Here is a 24,736-nt window from a genome sequence, read left to right on the forward strand (position 1 = left end):
GAGAATATGGCACAGGACATTGAAGTGTCTAGTAAAATGAGATCATCGGTGGACCGGTGTGATCAGGCAGTAGATCAGTTTGGGATTGAGAGTGTACACTAGTGTACTGTACGCCGTGTACGGTGCTTGCATGTGGAGGACGATCTGGACAGACACGTGTGTACGGATCACCGAGCGGCGATCGGTGGGCGCCCCGCCACCGAGGAACGTCCGAGCTCGTCGTTGCTCGTTGTCTCCTGCCTCCAGCGCAGCAACTCACCCAGCCCGGTGAGTACATAGTTGAATCGCTCGGAGGTTATGGTTCGGGAGTACAACTATCCGAGCTTGCTGGGACAGCAAGATTGACAAAACCTAATCAACAAATGTCAGGGGCGTCGAGTCCCAACTTTGCGCCTTCTAGAGGTATGCATTGGTGCTGACAGTGGCTGAGGAGGCTGGCGGATCTATGTAATTGGGGCATCCAATGCACGGTGAGCAAATTATCTTGTCTTAGATGCTAGCTTGATGTGTTGAGCACGTAGGTGTACGCGCCTACGGGTGGGAGAGCCCTTGCCAGAAACAATGGACAGACTATCTTACACCGCATGCACCTCGGAGACTACCCTCCCGAGATGGTCGAGCAAGGAAAGTACAACCACATAGTTTGCGGACCAGATGGTCAGGGAAGCATATTGTAGCACGGCATCCCACATCTTTTCCAGAAGTTTTTCGCACATACCGTCGCTCTGCAGAAACTCGTTCGCCAGCGCCGCGGGATCTGAAGCTCAGTTGTTCATGCGTTTCCTAGGGCAAAGCTTCGTCGGGACTCGGGATTCTGATGCAGTGCGTGGTCTATCGCTCGTTTCTGGCACTTCTGTGGCACACCTGATGCGTTTCTTCCTACTAGGATGTTCCGCACGTAGGCGACAGAGCGCCCTGGAAGCCATGATCTGTAAGTAGCTCAACCCGGCCTCACGATCTCTAATGTCAACCTTGCTTCAAGCTCCTGTTTCTCTGCTAGGGCTTTCTGCCCTGTACCCTGAGGCCGCTCAAGAAAATTAGCCTCCACCAACGACCCGCCCACGAGTATGATATACCATTCAACCGGTACGACCTTTTCGCGCAGAACGAAGCTTTACTAAGTACTTGCCAATATCCAATTAGCCAGGCACGGCATGTTTAACGGGTTTGGCCGATGTGTTACCGTGCGTATCAGTGGGCGGCCAGAGGATGCCAGATGGCGCACACTGACCGCATCAAGTTCTGTGGAAAACACGCGTGTCGTATACGAATCTAATATACATGCTCCGAAATGAGATGTTGGACGTCGCGGAGCTCCTGACACGTAGGGCGGACCACTGAGGCTGTACTTCAGCTTGACTTCAGCTCGCAGACTTCCGACTTCAAGCCCTCGACGTGTATGGTGCTGGACGCGGAACAGGTATAGTTACTTTGACTCGGGCATCACTACCCGGTGGCCTGATACGGCGGCGAGTCATGTGGCTGAGGGTACACCCTCGCCGTTGTCCCAGCTGGCTGGCCTCACTGCTGGATCCGTCATTTGTGCTTGGTGGCAATAAGGATCAGTCAGCGACATCATCTCGAGGTCTGGCATATTATCCGCATATCCTGACGCTCCGGGCCAGCACCGTGATCGCGACGTACACGGAGATGTTTAGAGTTTCCTCTGCCCAGATCATACCGAGTCCAATTTACTGCCTGCGTATCCTCCTCTCTGGGGGCCGCTTCTTGTGAGTAGTCATGTTCAATTCCGTTCTGCTAGTACTACAAAACAGAAGACACCAGCTCAGCTCAGCGTGAAACAGGTTGTAGTCAGGATGCTCCGTAGCTGACGATATGACCCAGGTCCTGCTAGGATGCAAACCTCACTTCTGATGGCTCTCAGTACTCTTTCAACGCACATTGAACTCTGTGAGCGCCTCATGTTTTGCGACACGGCCTCAGGTCATTGTCACCGCTTGCTGATCCATGCCGTCCATCTTCACAGTCCTGTGTAGTCTCCCCTGGTACTCGTGGTGGGTTCCCGACAATACGGCGTATATAAGAGATCTAGGCACCCCGAGCCGGACTTTATAGCATACCTTGTTCTTCACGATGTCGAATCCCATTCATCGCACTGGTGCCCCAGGAGGCGTCGCGCCCGCCGCCCATGGGCCCAACCGAAGCACTCGCACAACACGCCCAGGCGAGAACAGTGCCAGTGTCACGGCGTTGTCTTGGACGACTTATGTAGCCGTCGCTCTGACGTCGCTTTCCGCAGGATGTGAGTAATGACTAGCTGTAGACTCGTAACCTAATATTGGTCTGACATACCTGCCTCCCAGACTATTTTACTATCATGATAATGATTGAGGTGAGCAAATCCTAGGACGCGGTGCATACTTCCGGCTGTTGACTATTTCCAACCATAGGTCATTCTAGAGACAATAGACAGTACCGGCTCCGACAGACAGGCTCTTGTACGAATGTGGGACGGACTTCTGATCGGTGCGTTTGCGATTGTTGTGTTTCGCTATGTTCAGACGTCTCATGTACGGCTAGGACAAATGATCGGCCAGTTCATTTCTGCCATGTTGTGCGATAGTTTCGGAACGAAGGTCGTGATGGTTTTCTCAACCGCTGTGCTTCTCGTCGGCGCAATCCTATGTACGGCTTCTAGTGTTCTTCGCGGGAATGTGTCAGGATTGGCGCAGTTCGTCACGGTCGCACAGGGGATTGTAGGCGTGGTGCGAGATCTTGTGCTGTGACTGCTAGCTATCCACTGACACATTCCAGGGCATTGGTGCTGTGTCTGCCGCCGTATCCACGACTGCAATCGAAGTAACTCAGGACAAACCAGCTCATAACGGGCGAGGTAGTGACTTCTCTTGTCCTGTGTGATACATGCAATTACTCACCGCGGCCCTGTCTCGTTTCAGCCTTCGTGCTTATGACCAGCGGTCTATTCAGTGTAAGTGTATCCGATCATTGGCACGAGGAGATTATTCTAATGTCATTGGCGTAGGTTGGCGGGACTCTTGCTACGGTTGTCTTCCTGGTGGTGCTGTCTGCAGCGCAACCTGGGCACCTGGATACTGTCTGGTCGGTATGCGTAGGCATTGGGATCGCTCTGCCGGTTGCAGCGCTCTGTTACAATAGTCTCTGGGCCATGTCCAGACGGTGAGCGCCGGCCCTTTCGCGTACGGACTGTCAATCAACAACTACGGTAGCCGCAAGGATGGCCCTACTAGTACACAACGTATGCCTCAAAGACGCACTTGTCGTATCTCCTGCTGACAGGTTTTGTCGACTTCAGTACATCGTCCCGCGTACCTGGCAGAGTTCAAGCGACACTGGGTTACGATAGCTCGCACGAGCTGCCTCTGGTAGGGTGTTTTTCTCCGAATATCTGCCATAGCCTTATACCCTCGTTCCTGTAGGTTCGTCTATGATTTCGTATGCATGAATCCTACACGGTTCATCTGTCGTAATCTTGACACGTACGTCTAGATTGCATATCCCAAGATAGTGTTCTCCGAAGCCATCCTTTATTCTGTCGTCGACGCCACCCTCTGGAGAACGGCAGGTCTCGAGCTGCTTCTAAGCTTGTTCGCTCTTGGAGGAAGCTTGCTAGGCGCGATACTGTGCGATCCCCTCGGTAGGAGGAAGACAGTGAGTCTCATCGAACTCGCTTGTATTTTTCATTGATGGTTTGTACTTTGACGAGGTCCTTGTATCGTTCAACGTCTACGTTGTATTTGGTTAGTCCCCTGGACGCCTGTTTCACTGACGGTATCATTCACAATGCACATACAGTCCTGATCATCGGAAGTGCTTACAACCACCTCATCAACATCGTACCGCTTCTCGCTGTCTTGTATGTAGTCATAGATGATGCTTGTTACTTACATCTTAACTCCATCTTTGTGCAGCTATGCTGTAATGCTCTTCACGGGCAATGTGGTCAGTAAGGGCATTGACATACTGGGGGTATGCATTGACCACGGCTTAGGGTCCCGGCGACCTCCTCGGTCTCATCGCCGCAGAGTAAGTGAATTTCTCTTATTCCCTACGGTGGTCTTCCAGAATTGATCTTTCATCCGAAGGTCGTACCCTCCTAACGTCAGGTAACAGCCCACTGAATGCAGATCCGCGTATGTCTCTGACCAAATCAGAGGGCTATTCTTCGGAATCACATCGGCATTCGGGACTGTCGGTGCTGTGTCCGGAATCCACGCATTCAGTGCGATCGAGAAGAACCTCGGACCGTAGTCAGTTTGTACACAGTCTATGCATCCTACGCACTAATATTCCTAAGCAGATGGTCTTTCATCATCGCCGCGCTATGCGGTATTGCCGGCGTATTCCTGACGTACCTTTTGCCTCTAGATGTGGCTGGTAGAACATCGACAAGCCCGTCGGAGAAGGACGAAGTACCACCGACAGAGCATAACGTAGATCGCGTACCAGCACTACCTGTGCTGAATTTTCAACCAGATGGCGGTCAGACCCGGACAGACACTGGCAATGGTGTCCATACGAGAGATCAGACCTCATCCGACAAGGTATGCATATACTGATTCACAGTTCCTGAAGCTTCGTAAAATTGAACTTCCTGTGATAGAATGACCCGAAAGACAGGCGACCCAGGCTTGTGGTGACGAATGGCTCAGACGGTCCTCGGTGTGGTTCACGGAACGTTCCGGGCACACATAGTGTGCGTGGTTCACGCAATGCGGCAGGGTCGCGCCATACGCCAGGTTCACGCAACGGGTCACACTTGGCCGGCTCTCGCAACATCCCTGGTTCATCGAACGACAGGGTAAACCAGTTGCTGTCCATTCTCGAACCGCCCTCATATTGACGTTTCACAGCCATCCGCACAAGAAACGCGTGTTGACGCTGTCAAGCCGTCCCCGGCTACATCAGACATTCAGGAAGCTCCCGCGTCCCTTCCCAAGGTCCTTGCGAACGATACCCTTCCGCAATCCATTCCTACCAAACCGGTCGTCCATCTCGAAAGTTTCGAACGAGATACCGACAAGACTAGACCAACTCATGTCGTAGATGCAAACCCTGCACCTCAGCTACAGCGATTGACCTTGAGCTTCGCAAGTGCACCCGAAGGCGCGGCTTCTACCAGCAGCATGCCGCATGTCGCACCTCCGATCGCCCTGCCAGGACCGCAAACAGATGCAAGCTCGCACGGCGGTCCCATAACAGAATGGTCGGAACACATCCAGAGGAAGTTCAGCGTGCACTTGGAATCTGCTGTACCAGATACGGGTCTTGTAGACAAGGTAAGTAGACCACCCTGCTACTTATTTAGCGACGATCGATCTCGTGCGTGGCACTGAACGAGGGTGGCAGGTTCCGGATGTGCAGGAAGCCCACGCTGTCGTCTCAGAATACGTCGCGGCAACGGGACTCCAGAAAGTCTTCCAAGAGGGGGATGCGTTTGTCGAGGCCGTCGTGGCCAATGCCGCGAACTTGCAGGACGACGGGAAGTCCTTCCCCATCACAAAGGAAAACGTCGAGCGCCTCATCCGCCTCAGCTTGTATCATCCCGTCATCTACTGCGATGACAGCTCTTCGATGAAAGCGGACAGGCCGACTCGCTGGGACCTTCAGCGCAATGCCGTCGATCGCATTGCCAGTGTCACGACGCGGGCTGTACCCCAGCACTGTGGTGTCAGCCTTCGCTTCATCAACGCGCAATGGGCCAAGAAGGACAACATCTCTGCTGTAGACGTGCTTGGCGCAGTCAACGTGCTGCGACCTTCGGGAAGTACGCCTCTGGGCACGACTCTGCGGAACCATATCCTCGAGCCGTTGGTTTACGACCCTCTGCGGAGCGGCTCCCGCACCCTCGACCGCCCACTGTTGATCTGCGTCATCACAGATGGTAGTCCAAATTCCAGCGATGATCCCACATTCGAGAACGCCGTGATGCAATGCCGGCAGGCCCTGGTGGATGCTGGGTACGAGCCCACCGCCGTGCGATTCTGCGTAAATCAGATCGGAGGCGATAGCACCGCGGCCGGCTTCCTTAGCGGGCTCAAAAATAATCAGAACATACAGGACGTCGTTTACTGTACCACGGAGCGGCTGGACGAGCAGTTCAAGCAGTTCAAGGAGAACGGACGGCTGTTCGATGAATGGCTGCTCAAGATGTTGTCCGAACCAATCATGCACCAGGCCAGCTCACCTGCAGCCTAGACGTTGGATGCGGTATTGAACTCCACATACTTGGCGCATGTGAGTATGTACTTGGATTCTCATTGCAATTTCGGCCAATCGAGCAACGCTACTTTCTCAGATGATGACTGAGTTAGTATTGACGTCGGCAACGGTCCTTCCGAAGCTCCCCTAGACAACTTGAGCAACCGTTGCAGCGACTTGTATTGGTTTCCGTCCTCTGTCCTACGCATATTATGTATGGTATCAATGAAGTTTTCCGGTGGTGACCCAGGCTTGACTGCCTCTCTGAAGTTTGTGCGCTGCATGTAACGCTACAACTAATAGACGCCCAGTACCACAATAAGCGCCTGCTATATCGAGTGGAGAGACGTGCCCACTGCCACTGCCCAGCGCGACTCACTCGGGCCTGCTGTCCTCCTCCATCTGTCTCCCTCTGCCCAGGTCATTCAGTGTGCCGCGAACGCGTGCAGCGTCTTCGCGGCGCATCCCAGCTTTTGCCTTCAACACTCCCCACTACACTACCAGTGCAGCGCGCTCACACGCGTCAAGTCAACTGTTACACAGGCCAGGAGTTTCCAGTCGACATCAGAATACAATTCACCAGGTGTGATCATACATTGCGGGCTGTTTTCGTGGTGAAACTGACGCCAATGATGACTATGTTCAATAGTAGAACCGTGCGTTCCGACAACCTATGGCTCGCCATCTCCGAACGGACAGCGGTTCCTTACCACGCCGGGTAGACAGCCTCATCGCCACTAAAGCTCCCATCTTCACAGACATCGAAGATGAGTTGCGGGATATCAAGCGTGTTCACTCGCAGGGTCAGGAGGAGGATCTCAAGATGGCACTGAGCCGGATGATTGGCAGGGTGGAAGAGCTCGTACGCCGTCTCACGATGCTCAGGCTTCACTAGCTGCGCTTACATGTCGCCCCGCGAAGACGTCTATGCTGAAGGAAGCATACAAGGCGCAGACCGACCTGCAGACGGAGCTCACGCTCGCCAAGTCCAACCTCCAGCTCGCCCTCGCGAACAATGAGATGCTCGAGGACGCGCTGAAGCGGGGAGGTCACGTCAAGGATGTAGGCTGGCGACGAGCAAGCGCGCGCGAGAGGGAACTCCAAGCAGTCGAGGAAGATCGGAGACGAAGCGTGGACAGCACCACGTCCAGCGACGCTGCACTGTCCCCTGTGGTCGCTCCACCATCCCCCGCCATTCCATCATCCTCAAGACCGTCCTCTCCCAAGCCGCCCAATGCTACCTCGCCCTTGCCGTCATCAGAGGGCCGCTTCTTCAGGTTTCGCTTTAGCAGTGGCAGCGTATCGACGACTGCCTTGCCGTCTTCACCGCGAGTTGCCGGCCCCACCAACGGCCATTCACCTCTGACGAACGGCACTGCGCAAGCATCGCACCTGACGTCCGCTTCATTACCCTCTCTCGTGGCTGCGCCAGATCGGCAAAAGGAGATCGACGAGCTGACCGCTCAGCTCAAGCGGGAACGGGAAGGACGCCAGGCGGCGGTCGCACAGAAGGAGGCTGTAGAGTCGGAGCTGGAGTCCCTCTCACAGGCTCTCTTTGAGGAGGTGGGCCCAGGCATGTACGAACGTCCGTAACACACTGAGCTCCTCTCGCAGGCCAACAAGATGGTGTCGACGGAGCGCAGAAAGCTCGCAGAGACGGTAGACGAGCTGAAGGAACTGCAGGCAGAGCGTGAGGCGCTGCGCAACGCGCTCCGTTTGGTCGAGTCCCAGTCCCGCTCCTCGCAGAATGCAACACCGGCGGGCTCGCCGAGACAAAGCCACACCCACACGCTCTCCGCGTCATCCGCGCGTGCGATCAAGTCCCCGCCATCAACGAGACCAAGCTCGCCGGGCGTGGACGAAGACCCTACTTCCGCCGGTACAATCGTCTCGTCCTACGGGCACAAACCACCACCCATCACCATCGTCGAACCGGCCTCACCTGCACCACCACCGTCGACGCCTGCAGAGACGAGTGGTGAAGACAGTCGAGAGGCGACACTCGTCGCGCCGTCATCGTCCTTATCAGCGGGGCCATCGCCGTCGCAGTCACCGTCGCAGTCACTGTCGCCGACGCCGTCGCAGTCGCCGAAACCGTCACCAATGTCAGACACCTCGGAAGGTAACGACTACGCGTTCCCCGCCCGGATGCGTCCGCTGGACTTCCTACCGCGTGAGATGTCGCCGTGGGCGGATGCGACGTCAGTATATTCGTCGACGACCGGCTCGTGAGCCTCGCGTCGTCCAATTTTTGTTTCCTATCGCATCGGGTCTTATGGACGCATTCCGCTGTGCTTTCCCCTAATTACTCGCTCGCGCTCACAATGCCATCTCGTTCTCACTGCAACCTGTAGCTATATATACACCTCTGAGGGCCAGTCTGCAGGATTCAGGCGGGTCGTGTCGTTTTGAGGATCACATGGATTATATACATTGTCATCTATCATACTGGTTGCATACATGTGCACCCCAAACCACATAGACGAAGGCCAAGTCGACGGAGGGCGCAAGGGTGCCATAGGCTATCACCAAAGCACGAACATGCGCATAGAGAGCAGATTTGTAACAGCAGATCTCCCCGGCACTGCAAAGAATGATACGGTGAAGGTACGTACACACAGATGAGAATATAGTATTGAACATTCAGGTGAGGAGGGACCCGAGTTCGGAGTATCCCAGAGGATTGAGAATGGAGCAAGTGGAAATTGCGATGGGCACCCCCGTCCGTCGCACCTGTGTGGGAGCGGGATGAGGACGCGTCGACTCCTTTTCTTCGACCGGCCGCTGCTCTAGGGTAGGGAAAGATCAATTTGAGTTCGTCTGGGACTTCCGCCCTCCTATGCCGCCTCGGACATGGTGACGTCTGCTAATACCGAGTCGTCCGCGGTTAGGTCGGCAGGTGCGTCGTCGTTCGTCTCCGCCTCTGCGTCGGCGTCTCCGGACTCCGCCTTCTCGCCAGCGGGAACATCCTCCGCCTTGGACTCCCCGTTGTCGATCTCCATAGCGGCCTCGCTGCCCTCTGCCTGGAGCTTGTCCGCCTGCTTGCCGTTCGTTGTCGCGTCGGCATCTGCCGTGTCGGGGGCTTTGGCAGTGGGGCTTGTGCCATTCGTCGTGGCTTTGGCGCTCTCGCCGGCCGCGGCGGTGCCGTTGGGCTTGCCTTTGTTCTCGGCGAGGATATCGTGCCACTTGTCGACGAGAGCCTTCGCGCGGTCCTTGAAGTGGTACTCGTCGTCGCGTGGTACCCTTTCCTTGGGTAGCGCGTTGATGTGACGCATCACTTTGCCGATTTTCGAGAACTGGGCGAGAAGGTCAGCGATATTGCCAAATGGAGGAGAAATGTTGGTCCGGAACGTTCCCGCGGGCTTCCCGGGGGCGTGGCAGTGGGCCGCCAGCACGGCGGCGACGATGAGGGAGGATAGGACGAATGTGCACTCACTGTCAAGTACTGGATTGTCATGTTCTGATAGTTCTCGACCGTCGAGAAGAGCTGGTCAAATGCTGGTATGTCCTGAGGGATGGGTATGAGTGGCGCTGTGAAGACAATGTCGTTTGGGGAGCGCACCTCGTCTTTGGCCACCACCTTGGTGTTGAGGAAGGCTTTCTGCAGCTTGTGTCTCCATTCTCGCACCTTCGATGCCTCAGGATCGTTCGCCAATGCAGCTGAGCGAGCGGGAGACAAGCCGATTCAGTCGATGACCCGGCGATAGCCCGCGAGCCAGTCGCGATAACGCGCACTCACAGTCCTCGCCTTCCTCTCCCTCCTTTTCACGCTTAGCCTTCTTCGTGGGCGGTGGCGACACCTGCTTGCTGGGACCCGCATCCTCATCCTCCGCTTCGGCGCCGCCCTCGTCCTCTGACTCGATCATCGCCTTCGACTTGTGCCCGTTCTTCCTCGCCTTCGAGGTAGGAGTCTTCTTCTTGCTTACGGGCTCTGCAGAGCCTTTCTTCGGCGTCTTGGGCTTGGCCTTGCTCTTCGCAGGCGTCGCCTCAGAGTCGCGCTTCCGCTTTTTGGCCTTGGGCTTCAGCTCCTCCTCATCGTCGTCACCTGCCTCTTCCTCGCCGTCGCTCTGGAGCTGGTCGACCTCAGCGTTGGCCTCCGCCTCGGCCGCTGCGTCGCGCATAGCATTGCGCTCCTTCTCCCATTCTGTGGGATCCAGCGCGATGCGGTAGCCATGGAGTAGATCGGCAGATTTCTTGGCTGGCTCGTTGACGTACGCCTGGATTTCGTGCTGCTGGAGCTTGGAGATGTCTCGCGGCACTATCCAGGCGCTAGGCGAGGGGGACAAAAACGGTCAGCCTGCCTGCCCTCGACGTGTTGCAGACAGCATACGCACTAGTCACCCGCGGGGAAGAATCGCACGCAGTACCATTTGCCCTTTTTCGATTTGGCGTTGGGCCGCTCGCCCTGTACGTTCTGGGGCACGGTCTCCGGGTCGACGATCTACGCGTCGAAAGGGCGGCGACGAGCAGCAGATAAGCACGATAAAGCGTGAATGCGTCGAAACGGACGTCAGCGAGGCCAGCAAACGCGTCGAAGGACTGTGCGGAGGACGCACCATGCCAGGCCATGAGGGGTAGCCGCGGACCTTAGCCAGGACGATGTCGCGGAACTCGTAGGACTGGTCTTTGTTCTCCTTTGTCTGAGCCTTGTTTCCCTTTTTAGACATGTTGAGCAGCGAGGAGAGACGCGACGGGGATGGCAGAGGCGTAGCGCGCGCGGTGGTGGATGGTGGTCAAGAGGTGAAGTTGGCGTCGGCAATTCCCGGCCGTCCCGTGCGCTCTTTCTGCTGGGCCCGTGCGCTCCAAGTTGAAGTCCCCCCGCTTAGAGTTTTAACTCAGATATATTCACGCCGGGGCGACGGCCGTGCTACCTACAGGCAAGAACACCGTCAGGGCAATACAACCCAGACGACAGGGCACGTTACGGCACGTCCAGCCCAACACAATCTCCAACATGATCTGCAACTCCTAGCGACGACGACGGTCGATGCGTGCAACGAGCGCAGACTCCCTCGCGAGTGTCGGAGAATGTCGGGTCAGACGTGTTTGTCGCTCAGAAACCGCTGGCACCATGCGGCGAGACGCGAGGATCGACATCAGTCCGGAACAGCAGATAGGTGGCCAGTTGGCACGTCAGACCAGATAGGAGGAAGCAGCGAAAGCGGTGACCGTCAAGGAGCACACATAAGAGGTGCGGCGTGATGCGACGGTCACCAGCGTAGACAAGGGCTGGTCGTCGGACTGCCAGTGGAGCAACAACGAGTGAGCGTACGTGCGGAGCACTGACATTAAAGAACACCACTCACTGAGGGTACAATTTGCTGTTAATTGACGAGAGTAGAGCCCGAATATATGTACACGTACTCCTGGCTACCGCTCAAGGGCTTGAAGTCGCATGCGTCTATGATGGCACGTCTGCGAGTAAGTTATTACTGAGTGCCGAATATGCCACGATCCTCTGCCAGTGCAAGGATGTGAACGCTGCGAGCTGAGCACGATCAGCCGAGCAGCACGTTCCACTAGATCGAAATGTAAGTAGGGATCCAGGACGAGCAGCTACACATCGGTATAGAGGGTATTGACGGCGAGTGTCTCATGCAAGGTCTCGTGTATATGAATGACTATAGGGAGTTAATCAGGGGAAATAATATAAACGAATCAACGCCGCCGACCTGTTGCTTACTATATACTGTGTGGCCGCTTGATCAGGAACCCAGTCTTGAGGTGCACTACGTCTGTGATGCGGTCGGCTTCGCCAGCAGAGCGCATATGTTCTCGTATGTTTGTAGAACCTGTCGTATATAGTATAAAGGCGAGCTGGGCAGCGATCCAGGAAGCTACGCTGTCCATTGCGCGGGTCAGCACGGTAGCCCGGGAGGTGGCAGGGACCTCCACAGTTCATTTCAACTTTATTGGAAAATGCTTCAGTCGTCGAATACGTCGTCGTTAGGCTAAGTGTCGATGTAACCGCCAGAAACTGCGTAGACGCATAGACGAAAGCACGGCGGTTGTGGCCAAAGGCAGGAGGCTACGAGCCTCTGGCCGCCAGGTGCGGACAAGTCACACCGTGACTTGCTACTGTGACGGCCGTGACAAGTAGGTGCATGCGTGTGATAATCATAGATTACTTACTGAGTGGCTGCTACTTTAACATTAACTACTCAGTTACTCTCAAGTAAAGTACTTCCCTCCTCTCCTCCTTCTCCTCCTCCTGCTACTACAGACGATCATGTCTGACCCCCTCGCAAACGGGCCGCCCGACTCGACATACAGCCCCGTCGTGGTCATATCTACCACCCCACCGCCGCACGACCCCCCGCCGCCATATCCGTCACAGGAGCGGCGCACGCGAGCACCGCGCACAGGTCGCAGACGTCGTACGCTCGAACAAGCCTCCGAGAACAGTTCGCATGGCGCAGCCGAGTACGACGCCTTTCCGCCGACCATCCACCAGCAGTTCGAGTCCGACGACGCCGACGGCGATGCGACAGAGACCACCCCGCTCCTCGTGCCCTCGGGCTCCTCTCCGCGCATACCAGCTCGCCTCCCGCCCGCTATAATGGGTCGGCAGCGCACACTCTCGCTCACGAGCACCGTGCGCTCGACGACGTCCATCGCGCCCTCTCTCGCGCGGACCGTACTTTCCGCATTCAACCCTGAGCGCGACTGCGACGTGGACGCGGACTGCGACGACCAGCACGACTCTGGCGAATCCGGGGACGATAGCCCCCTCGAATCGCCCACGCTGCGGCATAGCGGTCCCCTCGACGATCAGCAGCGCGCCTTCGTCGCTGAACTCATCGGCCGGCGTGTCGACCGACGGCGGGATTCGTCGTGGTCCGCCCGATGGCGACGGTACTACAGGCCGCTGGGTAAACGCGCCTACTATGCTTCTCTCTTCCACCTATTCGTCCTCAACTTCCCTTACGCGCTCCTCGCGTGGGTGTATCTATTCGTCTTCACCGTGGTATGTACAATTTGTCTGCTCGTGTGCCCGACGCGTACTCACCGTCTTTAGGCGGGGACGACCACGCTTATGGCGCTGCCTTTGGGGGCCGTCCTCTGCTTCCTAGATCTTATCGGTGCTCGCACGCTTTCGCGGGGCGAGGTTCGTTCCCCCTTTTGTCATTTGACTACAGACTCATCTGATATGACGACACCCGCAGATCGCTCTGCAGACCACCTTCCACGGGCCTCTCGCGTATTCCAAACCCAATCCCCCGCCACCGATCTTCGTGCGCACGCGCCCGCCGACAGTCGTAGAGATGGAGCAAGGGCTTGGTATCGTGCTTGACGCGGCTCGACGGTTGTCAGCTGGGCTGCGAGGAGCCAATTGCAAGGCGGTATCGAAGCGTGTCGAGGGATGCAGAGGAGATCGGAGGAGCAGGGCAGATAACTCGTGCGCGCGAGGTTCGTGACGCATTTGCAGGCGAGCTCGGATGTCCCGCCGTTATTCACTGCAAATGGCTCCGTATCGACACTCGAGATGCTATGTCTGTGGCTCCCTTGGTGAGTTGACGCCCTCCTGACTGAAACTGACAGTCTGGTCTATAGCTCGTCAGGTCGTCAACATTCGCTTCCGCTTTCATGATCGCGTTGCAAGCCGTACACGGCCGCACTCACTCACTGCGGCGATCTCAAGGCATCGACTCACGGCGACATGACCCGGACGACCTCACGAGTCTCCCTCTCGGAGTGACTGTCACTGAGCCCGCCCCGCTGCCCGCGCGTGACCATGCGGCTCTGTGCTGACCACGTCGGTGACCATGTCGGAGACAGAGGGAGGATGGGAGACAACAGCAGAGTCAGGCCAACGAGCAAGAAAGCGAGCGAAGACACGCACCCGGGATAATCATAAGTCGAGATGGATGCCCTTCGATCATAGACCAACCGACGCTGTCCAGGTCGTAGGGAAGCATGAGTCCGACGAAGATGCGATACCGTCCAAGACACATACCACGATCACGACCGGGGGGCAGGACGGCGTGAAGGGCCTCGGTTCGCGCGTGCGTTCCGTGGCTTCTGCACACAAGTCAGCGTACACGGACAGACACGATACGCGTCCCGGGAACACCGAAGACGAGCGAGGACCGCGGCGATCATGCCCGCCGCCAATCGTACACATGTGCATTTCACTGTCCAAGACAACGGGCATGCCGAGGTGCCATCGGGGCGAGAGGGGACAGAACCACGCATGCGGACACTTACGCAGACCGCGAGAGCGAGTGCCCCGCTCCGCCGTGGAGACGGCCCAGTGCACATCTGGACACCCGAGATGTATCGACTGTGCCCGAGCGGACTGCCACACGGTACGTAGTCGTCATGCTCGGGCTCTTGCACGATCGCTCCATGCGTGTCGCTTTTCGGAACTCGCGAGCTGCAGGCCTCACGCGACAACCGTTGTGTCCGGTCTACCGGCGGCGACGTGGGCGGGGATATCTCGCCCGGAACGCTGCTCAAGGCAGCACGAGGCTCAGCGGCGCCAGGCAGATGAGCGGCGAAGCCGCGATCTGCAGGTCGTGCGCATCCAGAACACGACCAGCTGCACAGATCATGAACTGGTACAGTGGACGCACGGCTGGACGCGCTGACGTAGTAAAGGTAGCGTACGAAAGCAATATCTACTACTGTACGAACGAAAATATATTTTGCTGAGCTGAAACCGTCAGTACTCCTGGCGTGCGATGTTCGTAACAACTTACCCATTAAAACGGGATTCCATCGTCATCCTAACAGCCATTCATGCGATAGCTGTAACATTGACAAGTGACTGTCCGAGTCATTTCTTCGCCGGCGACGTGAACCTGCGCAGTGGACAGCATGAAGTAAACGAGCTATAAGAGCACGTACCCGAACAGATTAGTACTGCTGAAGTGCAGTGAACGTCGGTCACACCGAGCTTGGCCCTCGAGTCAGTGTTCATTGACGCCGGCGAGTCGAAATTAACTACAAGGCCTGCCATTAGCAAGTGGCACATAGCAACGACGAATACACACTAGATGTCCCGTAATTGGAGTGGGATAACGTAACATGCAGTCGTATTATACCGATACCTAGGTCGGTCAGAACAACCTGTTTCAAAGTGTCAGCGCATAATGACTCGACAACTGCAAGGATCATTATTGCGAGAAACTGAACTTACCGTGTACTGCGCATCGTAATTTGCGCAGCAGAGTCAGACTAAGAAGCGGAGACGAAGTGCCAGTGATGCACCGTATGAGTGGAACAGACTGGTAGGACGGAGGATGCTCATGTAGAGCCGATGTACTGCTGGGCATTTATACTCGCACCCGATGGTCCGTGCGCGGGGTATGCAGCTTAGCCGTGCATCACGCCACGTCTCAGTATTTCTCCGACATGGCGTCGGATGTCCGTCTGCCAAGTCTCGCTGCCGTCGCTTGCAAACTTCTCTGGCACGACTACTACGCCGCAAATACTCGATGCCAGGCGAGTGTCCGATGGTTGGGGGGCAACGGCGATGTACCTTCTGATGCATCACGTACAAGCGCTTGAACAGGCGCTCTCCGGGCGTTTCATGCCGAGGAGAGTCTTGCACGACAGCAGCCTTCGTGAAGTTCCTGTCTGTGTGGTCTGCTGAATGCTGTCTTTCGCAGACCGTGTGTCCACTTGACTTTTGGCTTCCCTGTTGTGATGGTGTTCGGGTTCATGCATCAAGGTGAGTATCATCAGGTAATTGTCGCGAAAAGAGGGCATTCACGGCAGGGGCCCAGGTAGCAAAGATCGAACGGGGAAGGCAAACGGGCGCTTGCCGCTGCAGCGGTCGAGAGCCTCGTGTTTTGAGATCGATCTCAGCGATCCAACACCATTTATGGTTCTGCACCGAGCTATCCTCCGCATACTGCCTTATGCGTCTGCACACTCTTTCGCCCAAAGCCATGTATCGGAGAACATTGAACATAAGTACCAAGTGCGTCTTATTGAGCGCTCACTACCGTATTTGGTAAGCAGAAGAGTAACTCGAGAGGGATCCTCGAATGTCATCCAAGTCTGTGAGTACGAAGGGATAGAACAGTGCTCTTTGTGACGGAGCATTGACAGAACTCTGTCCATCCGAGGTTACAGGTCAATGCCCATTCAGCATTGACTGGTAGTCTCGGATGGACAGAGCCTGGATTCTCGTTGATCACGACTCCCGGGACATGCCCGACTCTGGAACTCTGATACGACGACCTGACTGCATCCCCGGAGCCTAATGTCAGCTAAGCGAGTGGAAGCACTTCCAGCGCTGTTGTGCACTAATTCTGGAAAGTGCCGGACATAGCCTGTAGCCGGTGGTGAGATGGCTGAGCTAGCTATTGCAAGACAGGACATCCACGACATATTTGTTTAATGGACAGTTGTGAAGGCTGACCATACTCACCTCCCAAAGTGTGATACCTAATTGAGCACTTACAGACAGAGACGTGAGATTAATGCCAAGAGATTGGCCTCGAAGCACCACTTGATGGTAGATCATCCCTGCCGGTTGCATCCCCGAATCAATATTCTGATAGATGCTGTGCTTTACGTGTGTACATGCATGCCACGTCTGCAGGATACAACCTTCATTATTCAGATTCCGCACTGCTGTCGTTACTCTACATCCACCTCCTCACTAGACACCGCCTGTCTCTGAGTCTCAGCAACTGACACCATCACTGAAGATGTCCCCAGCACTGTACAGTCTACTCAAACCAACATCACATTCCACGGAGCATCACCATTCACACAGACTCTCTTCCTCAATGTACATGGCAATTCTCATCCCTACAGTGGCCCACACTCACACATGACCGTCAGCCAGCCATGCAGTGAATGCCACGCAAACAGCTGATGTCCAGGGCCGCTCGATATACGGACATGTCCGTAGGTCACTGGTACGTTTATCACAGACATTGTCACAAACTCACTTGAAAGCTCATAGCGCGCGGGGATGGTGGTCCGCTTTGCAGCGACACCGAAGGCACATCAACGAATGACGAGACCATAGCCGTGACGTGGACAACCTCAGTTCAACACATCTGCTTCCCGTGAACGGCGCGTCGACACCCACGCGAACAGCCGGGTGCGCGCAAATACACCTTACGAGAGTTCGTGCAGTGCTCGATATGTAAGTCCTCACCGTCCACGGATGCCCAGCCTTGCTTTATAGCTGACTGGCCTGATTAGCAAAGACACTATAGATTCGCTTCGGGCGAGCAGGCCCAGAACGACGTAGTGAACATCACTACGCTCGCCGGCACAGGCGTTCTCTTCGCCGAGCGAGCCTGGGTTGGCCTCGGACCTCCGTTTCAGGCATACGACATCGCGCCCAGAGGGCCGTAGCGACAGCGGACGAACGTCCGCCGTCCACCTTCACACAACCCCCGTCCTGCGCGCTGGTCCGCTACCACGAACCCACCTACCTTTCGTGTCAGACGGATAAAGACACGACGTATCAGGTTCCGGCGGTGAACTGGCCCCGGAACGCTATGGCGCCGGATGACACGACGGGCCCTGCGATCGTACCTTGTCTCTCTACGAATGGCCGCAACACCCTTCGACTGCTGCCGGACGGGCGACGACACGCCATGTGGGCTTTCGGCGGGCTTGACTCCCCCGTCGATGCCACGCCGAGGTCGGTCGTGGCTTGCACCTGCGCATCGCCGTTAGCTTCCCCTCCGTGCTACCGACAAAGTCACCACGTATCGACTTCCGGCGAACTGGGGCGGGAGGTTGTCTTGCGTCGACGCGCCGTCAACTACTGCAAGCGAGTTACCTCGGCGAAAGGTGAGCACGAGAATGCCTCACATGCACTGGAATACAACTCACCCTACTCGTCGACCGCGTTGCTTCGCAGGTCCTCGGTATGCTCAAACGCCGCGCGCCCTGTTGTCAGACGGTCGACGCATGCGGGCGGGCCGCGCACAGAGCCGGATAGTGGGTGCGAAGCGTACGGATGCACCTACGCGGGACACCACAGAGTGAGTACCGTCGCCTTACACGACAGATGGAAAAGGACTCACCTCGATGGTACGGCACAGAGAGCGGCGCGGGCACCTTGTCTCTCTGCGAATCATTGCCCGTCCTCGGCCACGTATCGAGTTCCGGCGAGCAGAAACACGAGGGCGCGCTCGACGTTCATGTCAATGGCCAGGCAGACGCGACATCCAGCCGCACGTCCCCGCCGTCCGAGCAGTGCAACCCCACCGAAGGAATCACGACGTATCGATTTCCGGCGAACTGGGGAAGCGTGGCGTGCAGGCGCAGGGCGCGCGAGGATGCTCTGTGAGGTGAGTACTGCGATACTACATGTGCACTGGAGCGCGACTCACCTGGTATGTTACTCGTCTGCCGCGTTGCTCTCCCGTACGCTCGGTCTCCCCAATGGGCACACCCAGAATCCCGCGGCCGGTGCGTTGCGAACCGTTGCGGAGAGTAGCCCGTGGCTACCGACGCACGGAGCATGTCCCGTCGGAGGTAAGTACCGTCGTCATATATATTGAACGGGAGATGACTCACGTCGACGATGTTCACCCGCATGCGACGCAGGGATCGAGACCCGCGAGTGTCCCTGCGACCGCACGCCGTCTCCCTGCCAATGACCGCCGCGCCTCCGCCGGACAAGTGAAGACACGACGTATCGACGTCCGGTGAGCAGGCCCGCGAGGACGTGCTCGACTCGGATGCCGCCTGTGAATTGACGCATGGCTCGCGTTCGCGGATCGCCGTGCAACCGACGAAGTCACGACGGATCAAGTATTGGCGAGCTGGACGCACGGCCCTGATGAGGTGGTACACGCCCAGCGGGCGAGGTTGTGGGGCTATCTCGACGAGGGTGAGTTCCGAATGTACACGACTTACTTCGACCCTACTCATCTGCCGCGTTCGTAAGTTGCAGATCTTCTGTACGCTCATCTTCCGGCGTCCGGAGTGTTGATTTCGGACGAGCGCGGCCTGGCAACTGCACGGACGCGTCCGGCGGTGGATGGAGCGTGTTGGTGTACAGCGAGTCAGAATCGGGCGTGGGACGAGGACCTGCGTCGCTGAGCAGCGCGGAGCGGAGCGGGGGTGAGTGGATTCGTCTTGCATGTACAATGAGAGACAGCTCACCTGGGTTGCGATGTTTGCTCGCAGGCGTCCGCGTCACGAGGGAGGAGTGTGCAGGCGAGCGAATTCCGAGCGATGGATCGTTGCACAGGGGTGCGGGGGGGGGCGAGCGATGGATCGTTGCACAGGGGTGCGGGCGAAGCGTTACGCGGGGAGAGGCGCGCCAAGCAGTCACGACGGATCGAGTTCCGGCGAGCTGGGCGTTCGTGCGGCTGATGGGCGTGGTGGGCGGGCACGACGCTGGCATTGGGCGCGGGGTGCTGAGGATGTCTCAACGAAGGTGAGCACCGCGATGTTGGATGGGTAGTGGAACACGACTTACGCGTTCCTTTGCACTCACCAACCCGTCTGATGGCGGGCGAGGACGGTTTGACCACACAAGGGCACACCAACAGCGGCAGTCGACGCAGTGCGGTGCTGAGGGGCGCGGATGCTGTGGGTGCTCGCGTCTTGCACGTTGAACGGGAGATCACTCACCTGGGAGCGTCGATTGCTGTAGCCGTTCCGCGTCACCGGGGATCGCGCCGCCAGGAGCTGGCTGATCAAGACGCAATGGGCATGCGGGCGAGCGGCTCAAGGCTTGGGTACGCGCAGTGCAGGCGCGCGCGCCGAGGAGTGGACGCGCGGGTGAGTGCGGATCGTCGCCAGGGAGGAGCCTGACGCAGGTGGATGCGATGCCAATGCGAGTGTCCCTGCGGGGAGGCGGACGTATGTCAGTAGAGTCGATTTCTGCAGTTCTGGGTCGGGGACAAGGCACTTTTTTTCGTTCTCCAGCCAATCCGCGTGCGTGCATTGGCATACCCCGGCGCGCTCATTGGGCCAGCGCACGATCGGGAGGGACGCGAGACGCTGTCGCGGAGACGGCGCGAGCTGAGGAGAGACGCGTCTGTCCACGCTTGGCGCACGTCAGCACGGGCGCTCCACGCGTCCATTCCGGCTGTCCCGGAGCTCGCACGACCGTCCTCCGTTTCCCTGTTTCGACATGTTGAGCAGCGAGGAGAGACGCGACGGGGATGGCAGAGGCGTAGCGCGCGCGGGTGGATGGTGGTCAAGAGGTGAAGTTGGCGTCGGCAATTCCCGGCCGTCCCGTGCGCTCTTTCTGCTGGGCCCGTGCGCTCCAAGTTGAAGTCCCCCCGCTTAGAGTTTTAACTCAGATATATTCACGCCGGGGCGACGGCTACCTACAGGCAAGAACACCGTCAGGGCAATACAACCCAGACGACAGGGCACGTTACGGCACGTCCAGCCCAACACAATTTCCAACATTATCTGCAACTCCTAGCGACGACGACGGTCGATGTGTGCAACGAGCGCAGACTCCCTCGCGAGTGTCGGAGAATGTCGGGTCAGACGTGTTTGTCGCTCAGAACCCGCTGGCACCATGCGGCGAGACGCGAGGATCGACATCGGTCCGGAACAGCAGATAGGTAGCCAGTTGGCACGTCAGACCAGATAGGAGGAAGCAGCGAAAGCCGTGACCGTCAGGGAGCACACGTAAGAGGTGCAGCTTAAATGCGACAGTCGCCAGCGTAGAGAAGGGCTGGCTGTTGGACTAGAGCAACGAGTGAGCGTACGTGCGGCACACTGGCGTGAAGGGACACCACTCACTGAAGATACAGATTACAATCAATTGACGAGAGTAGAGCCCGAATATGTGTACGTCTTCCTGGCTACCGCAAGGGGTTGAAGTCGCAAGCATCTGTGACGGCACGTCTGCGAGCAAGATGTTACCAAGTGGTGGGTATGCTGCGATCCTCTGCAAGGATATGAACGCTGCGAGCGGAGCACGATCAGCCGAGCAACACGTTGCACTAGATCGGAATGTGAGTTGGAATCCAGGACGAACAACTACACATCGGTGTAGAAGGTATTGACAGCGAATGTCTCATGCAATATCTCGTGTATATGAATGACTGTGGGGAGTGGATCAGGGGGAACTAATGGATCAACCCCGTAGATATGGTTAACGTTGCTCACTATATACTGTGTGGCCGCTTCATTAGGAACCCAGTCTTGAGGTGCACTACTGACGGGGAATGTGATGCGGGTCGACTTCGCCCGAAGAGCGCATATGCTTCTCGTATGTTTGTAGGACCTGTCCTATATAATATGAAGGCGGGCTGGGCAGCGATGGGCCAGGAAGCTACGCTGTCCACTGCGTGGGTCAGCACGGTAGCCCGGGAGGCGGCAGGGACATCCACAGTTCATTTCAACTTTGCTGAGAATGTTTCAGTCATCGAACCCATCGTCGTTAGGCCAAGTGCCAATGTAACCGCCAGACACTGCATAGAGGCACAGACGAAAGCATGGCGGTTGTGGCCAAAGGCAGGAGGCTACGAGCCTGTGGCCGCCACATGCAGACAAGTCACATCGTGACTTGCTACAGTGACGGTCGTGACACGTAGGTGCATGCGTGTGATAAAGTACTGAGGTGCCTGCGGTGGCTGCGACTTTAACTTACCGCCAACCTATACTTCCGGATCCTCCTCGTCCTCCTCGTCCTCCTACCATGTCTGACCCCCTCGCAAATGGGCCGCCCGACCCGACATACAGCCCCGTCGTGGTCATATCTACCACCCCACCGCCGCACGACCCCCCGCCGCCATATCCGTCACAGGAGCGGCGCACGCGAGCACCGCGCACAGGTCGCAGACGTCGTACACTTGAACAAGCCTCCGAGAACGCTTCGCATGGCGCAGCCGAACACGACGCCTTCCCGCCCACCATCCACCAGCAGTTCGAGTCCGACGACGCCGACGGCGATGCGACAGAGACCACCCCGCTCCTCGTGCCCTCGGGCTCCTCTCCGCGCATACCAGCTCGCCTCCCGCCCGCTGTGATGGGTCGGCAGCGCACACTCTCGCTCACGAGCACCGTGCGCTCTACGACGTCCATCGCGCCCTCTCTCGCGCGGACCGTACTTTCCGCCTTCAACCCTGAGCGCGACTGCGACATGGACGCGGACTGCGACGACCAGCACGACTCGGGCGAATCCGTGGACGACAGCCCCCTCGAGTCGCCTACACTGCGGCATAGCGGTCCCCTTGACGATCAGCAGCGCGCCTTCGTCGCTGAACTCATTGGCCAGCGTGTCGACCGACGGCGGGATTCGTCGTGGTCTGCACGATGGCGACGGTACTACAGGCCGATGGGTAAACGCGCCTACTACGCCTCCCTCTTTCACCTGCTCGTTCTCAACTTCCCTTACGCGCTCCTCGCGTGGGTGTATCTATTCGTCTTCACCGTGGTATGTACAATTTGTCTGCTCGTGTGCCCGACGCGTACTCACCGTCTTTAGGCGGGGACGACCACGCTTATGGCGCTGCCTTTGGGGGCCGTCCTCTGCTTCCTAGATCTTATCGGTGCTCGCACGCTTTCGCGGGGCGAGGTTCGTTCCCCCTTTTGTCATTTGACTACAGACTCATCTGATATGACGACACCCGCAGATCGCTCTGCAGACCACCTTCCACGGGCCTCTCGCGTATTCCAAACCCAATCCCCCGCCACCGATCTTCGTGCGCACGCGCCCGCCGACAGTCGTAGAGATGGAGCAAGGGCTTGGTATCGTGCTTGACGCGGCTCGACGGTTGTCAGCTGGGCTGCGAGGAGCCAATTGCAAGGCGGTATCGAAGCGTGTCGAGGGATGCAGAGGAGATCGGAGGAGCAGGGCAGATAACTCGTGCGCGCGAGGTTCGTGACGCATTTGCAGGCGAGCTCGGATGTCCCGCCGTTATTCACTGCAAATGGCTCCGTATCGACACTCGAGATGCTATGTCTGTGGCTCCCTTGGTGAGTTGACGCCCTCCTGACTGAAACTGACAGTCTGGTCTATAGCTCGTCAGGTCGTCAACATTCGCTTCCGCTTTCATGATCGCGTTGCAAGCCGTACACGGCCGCACTCACTCACTGCGGCGATCTCAAGGCATCGACTCACGGCGACATGACCCGGACGACCTCACGAGTCTCCCTCTCGGAGTGACTGTCACTGAGCCCGCCCCGCTGCCCGCGCGTGACCATGCGGCTCTGTGCTGACCACGTCGGTGACCATGTCGGAGACAGAGGGGAGGATGGGAGACAACAGCAGAGTCAGGCCAACGAGCAAGAAAGCGAGCGAAGACACGCACCCGGGATAATCATAAGTCGAGATGGATGCCCTTCGATCATAGACCAACCGACGCTGTCCAGGTCGTAGGGAAGCATGAGTCCGACGAAGATGCGATACCGTCCAAGACACATACCACGATCACGACCGGGGGGCAGGACGGCGTGAAGGGCCTCGGTTCGCGCGTGCGTTCCGTGGCTTCTGCACACAAGTCAGCGTACACGGACAGACACGATACGCGTCCCGGGAACACCGAAGACGAGCGAGGACCGCGGCGATCATGCCCGCCGCCAATCGTACACATGTGCATTTCACTGTCCAAGACAACGGGCATGCCGAGGTGCCATCGGGGCGAGAGGGGACAGAACCACGCATGCGGACACTTACGCAGACCGCGAGAGCGAGTGCCCCGCTCCGCCGTGGAGACGGCCCAGTGCACATCTGGACACCCGAGATGTATCGACTGTGCCCGAGCGGACTGCCACACGGTACGTAGTCGTCATGCTCGGGCTCTTGCACGATCGCTCCATGCGTGTCGCTTTTCGGAACTCGCGAGCTGCAGGCCTCACGCGACAACCGTTGTGTCCGGTCTACCGGCGGCGACGTGGGCGGGGATATCTCGCCCGGAACGCTGCTCAAGGCAGCACGAGGCTCAGCGGCGCCAGGCAGATGAGCGGCGAAGCCGCGATCTGCAGGTCGTGCGCATCCAGAACACGACCAGCTGCACAGATCATGAACTGGTACAGTGGACGCACGGCTGGACGCGCTGACGTAGTAAAGGTAGCGTACGAAAGCAATATCTACTACTGTACGAACGAAAATATATTTTGCTGAGCTGAAACCGTCAGTACTCCTGGCGTGCGATGTTCGTAACAACTTACCCATTAAAACGGGATTCCATCGTCATCCTAACAGCCATTCATGCGATAGCTGTAACATTGACAAGTGACTGTCCGAGTCATTTCTTCGCCGGCGACGTGAACCTGCGCAGTGGACAGCATGAAGTAAACGAGCTATAAGAGCACGTACCCGAACAGATTAGTACTGCTGAAGTGCAGTGAACGTCGGTCACACCGAGCTTGGCCCTCGAGTCAGTGTTCATTGACGCCGGCGAGTCGAAATTAACTACAAGGCCTGCCATTAGCAAGTGGCACATAGCAACGACGAATACACACTAGATGTCCCGTAATTGGAGTGGGATAACGTAACATGCAGTCGTATTATACCGATACCTAGGTCGGTCAGAACAACCTGTTTCAAAGTGTCAGCGCATAATGACTCGACAACTGCAAGGATCATTATTGCGAGAAACTGAACTTACCGTGTACTGCGCATCGTAATTTG

General features: G+C 57.3%; 9 protein-coding genes across 9 annotated transcripts; 8 read left to right on the plus strand and 1 right to left on the minus strand.

Moving 5' to 3' along the window:
- The first annotated feature begins 1,346 nt into the window (after positions 1 to 1,346).
- B0H18DRAFT_26673 (uncharacterized protein) lies at positions 1,347 to 1,843 on the plus strand. Its single transcript, XM_048037342.1, has one exon. It carries the CDS (start codon positions 1,477 to 1,479, stop codon positions 1,732 to 1,734), a length of 258 nt encoding a protein of 85 aa, XP_047897322.1. The 5' UTR covers positions 1,347 to 1,476; the 3' UTR covers positions 1,735 to 1,843.
- A 251-nt stretch (positions 1,844 to 2,094) lies between these two features.
- Positions 2,095 to 6,198, plus strand: B0H18DRAFT_1115741 (major facilitator superfamily domain-containing protein; the record flags this gene model as incomplete). Its single annotated transcript, XM_048033305.1, has 22 exons — positions 2,095 to 2,263; positions 2,325 to 2,353; positions 2,412 to 2,487; positions 2,542 to 2,726; positions 2,776 to 2,854; positions 2,919 to 2,950; positions 3,005 to 3,085; positions 3,139 to 3,238; positions 3,296 to 3,365; positions 3,420 to 3,435; positions 3,490 to 3,651; positions 3,707 to 3,740; positions 3,796 to 3,856; positions 3,912 to 3,942; positions 3,992 to 4,026; positions 4,086 to 4,106; positions 4,155 to 4,247; positions 4,301 to 4,544; positions 4,604 to 4,667; positions 4,722 to 4,801; positions 4,854 to 5,279; positions 5,350 to 6,198. 22 exons carry the CDS (start codon positions 2,095 to 2,097, stop codon positions 6,196 to 6,198), a joined length of 2,937 nt encoding a protein of 978 aa, XP_047897323.1.
- Positions 6,199 to 6,565: 367 nt separating this feature from the next.
- B0H18DRAFT_26834 (uncharacterized protein) lies at positions 6,566 to 8,535 on the plus strand. The gene is made up of 4 exons (XM_048037344.1): positions 6,566 to 6,784; positions 6,854 to 7,063; positions 7,123 to 7,764; positions 7,816 to 8,535. Exons 2-4 carry the CDS (start codon positions 6,875 to 6,877, stop codon positions 8,431 to 8,433), a joined length of 1,449 nt encoding a protein of 482 aa, XP_047897324.1. The 5' UTR covers positions 6,566 to 6,784; positions 6,854 to 6,874; the 3' UTR covers positions 8,434 to 8,535.
- A 390-nt stretch (positions 8,536 to 8,925) lies between these two features.
- On the minus strand, positions 8,926 to 10,972 carry B0H18DRAFT_26786 (uncharacterized protein). Its single transcript, XM_048037343.1, has 6 exons — positions 10,758 to 10,972; positions 10,536 to 10,642; positions 9,941 to 10,470; positions 9,764 to 9,861; positions 9,638 to 9,709; positions 8,926 to 9,497 (listed from the first exon to the last, which is right to left on the minus strand). The coding sequence occupies exons 1-6, from the start codon at positions 10,866 to 10,868 to the stop codon at positions 9,039 to 9,041; spliced, it is 1,377 nt and encodes a 458-aa protein (XP_047897325.1). The 5' UTR covers positions 10,869 to 10,972; the 3' UTR covers positions 8,926 to 9,038.
- Positions 10,973 to 12,344: 1,372 nt separating this feature from the next.
- On the plus strand, positions 12,345 to 13,793 carry B0H18DRAFT_26848 (uncharacterized protein). Its single transcript, XM_048037345.1, has 3 exons — positions 12,345 to 13,168; positions 13,220 to 13,309; positions 13,368 to 13,793. The coding sequence occupies exons 1-3, from the start codon at positions 12,431 to 12,433 to the stop codon at positions 13,617 to 13,619; spliced, it is 1,080 nt and encodes a 359-aa protein (XP_047897326.1). The 5' UTR covers positions 12,345 to 12,430; the 3' UTR covers positions 13,620 to 13,793.
- B0H18DRAFT_26867 (uncharacterized protein) lies at positions 13,592 to 14,017 on the plus strand. The gene is made up of 2 exons (XM_048037347.1): positions 13,592 to 13,710; positions 13,764 to 14,017. The coding sequence occupies exons 1-2, from the start codon at positions 13,688 to 13,690 to the stop codon at positions 13,951 to 13,953; spliced, it is 213 nt and encodes a 70-aa protein (XP_047897327.1). The 5' UTR covers positions 13,592 to 13,687; the 3' UTR covers positions 13,954 to 14,017.
- Positions 13,794 to 14,877, plus strand: B0H18DRAFT_26849 (uncharacterized protein). The gene has a single exon (XM_048037346.1). It carries the CDS (start codon positions 13,968 to 13,970, stop codon positions 14,790 to 14,792), a length of 825 nt encoding a protein of 274 aa, XP_047897328.1. The 5' UTR covers positions 13,794 to 13,967; the 3' UTR covers positions 14,793 to 14,877.
- Positions 14,878 to 17,270: 2,393 nt separating this feature from the next.
- On the plus strand, positions 17,271 to 18,974 carry B0H18DRAFT_26900 (uncharacterized protein). The gene is made up of 6 exons (XM_048037348.1): positions 17,271 to 17,311; positions 17,371 to 17,970; positions 18,041 to 18,164; positions 18,225 to 18,473; positions 18,582 to 18,660; positions 18,733 to 18,974. The coding sequence occupies exons 2-6, from the start codon at positions 17,673 to 17,675 to the stop codon at positions 18,835 to 18,837; spliced, it is 855 nt and encodes a 284-aa protein (XP_047897329.1). The 5' UTR covers positions 17,271 to 17,311; positions 17,371 to 17,672; the 3' UTR covers positions 18,838 to 18,974.
- Positions 18,975 to 21,751: 2,777 nt separating this feature from the next.
- B0H18DRAFT_26949 (uncharacterized protein) lies at positions 21,752 to 23,147 on the plus strand. The gene is made up of 3 exons (XM_048037349.1): positions 21,752 to 22,537; positions 22,589 to 22,678; positions 22,737 to 23,147. Exons 1-3 carry the CDS (start codon positions 21,800 to 21,802, stop codon positions 22,986 to 22,988), a joined length of 1,080 nt encoding a protein of 359 aa, XP_047897330.1. The 5' UTR covers positions 21,752 to 21,799; the 3' UTR covers positions 22,989 to 23,147.
- Positions 23,148 to 24,736: the final 1,589 nt, after the last annotated feature.

Source organism: Fomitopsis serialis (genome assembly GCF_022376445.1).
Source record: "Fomitopsis serialis strain Sig1Antser10 chromosome Unknown B0H18scaffold_10, whole genome shotgun sequence".
NCBI classification, from domain to species: Eukaryota; Fungi; Basidiomycota; class Agaricomycetes; order Polyporales; family Fomitopsidaceae; genus Fomitopsis; species Fomitopsis serialis.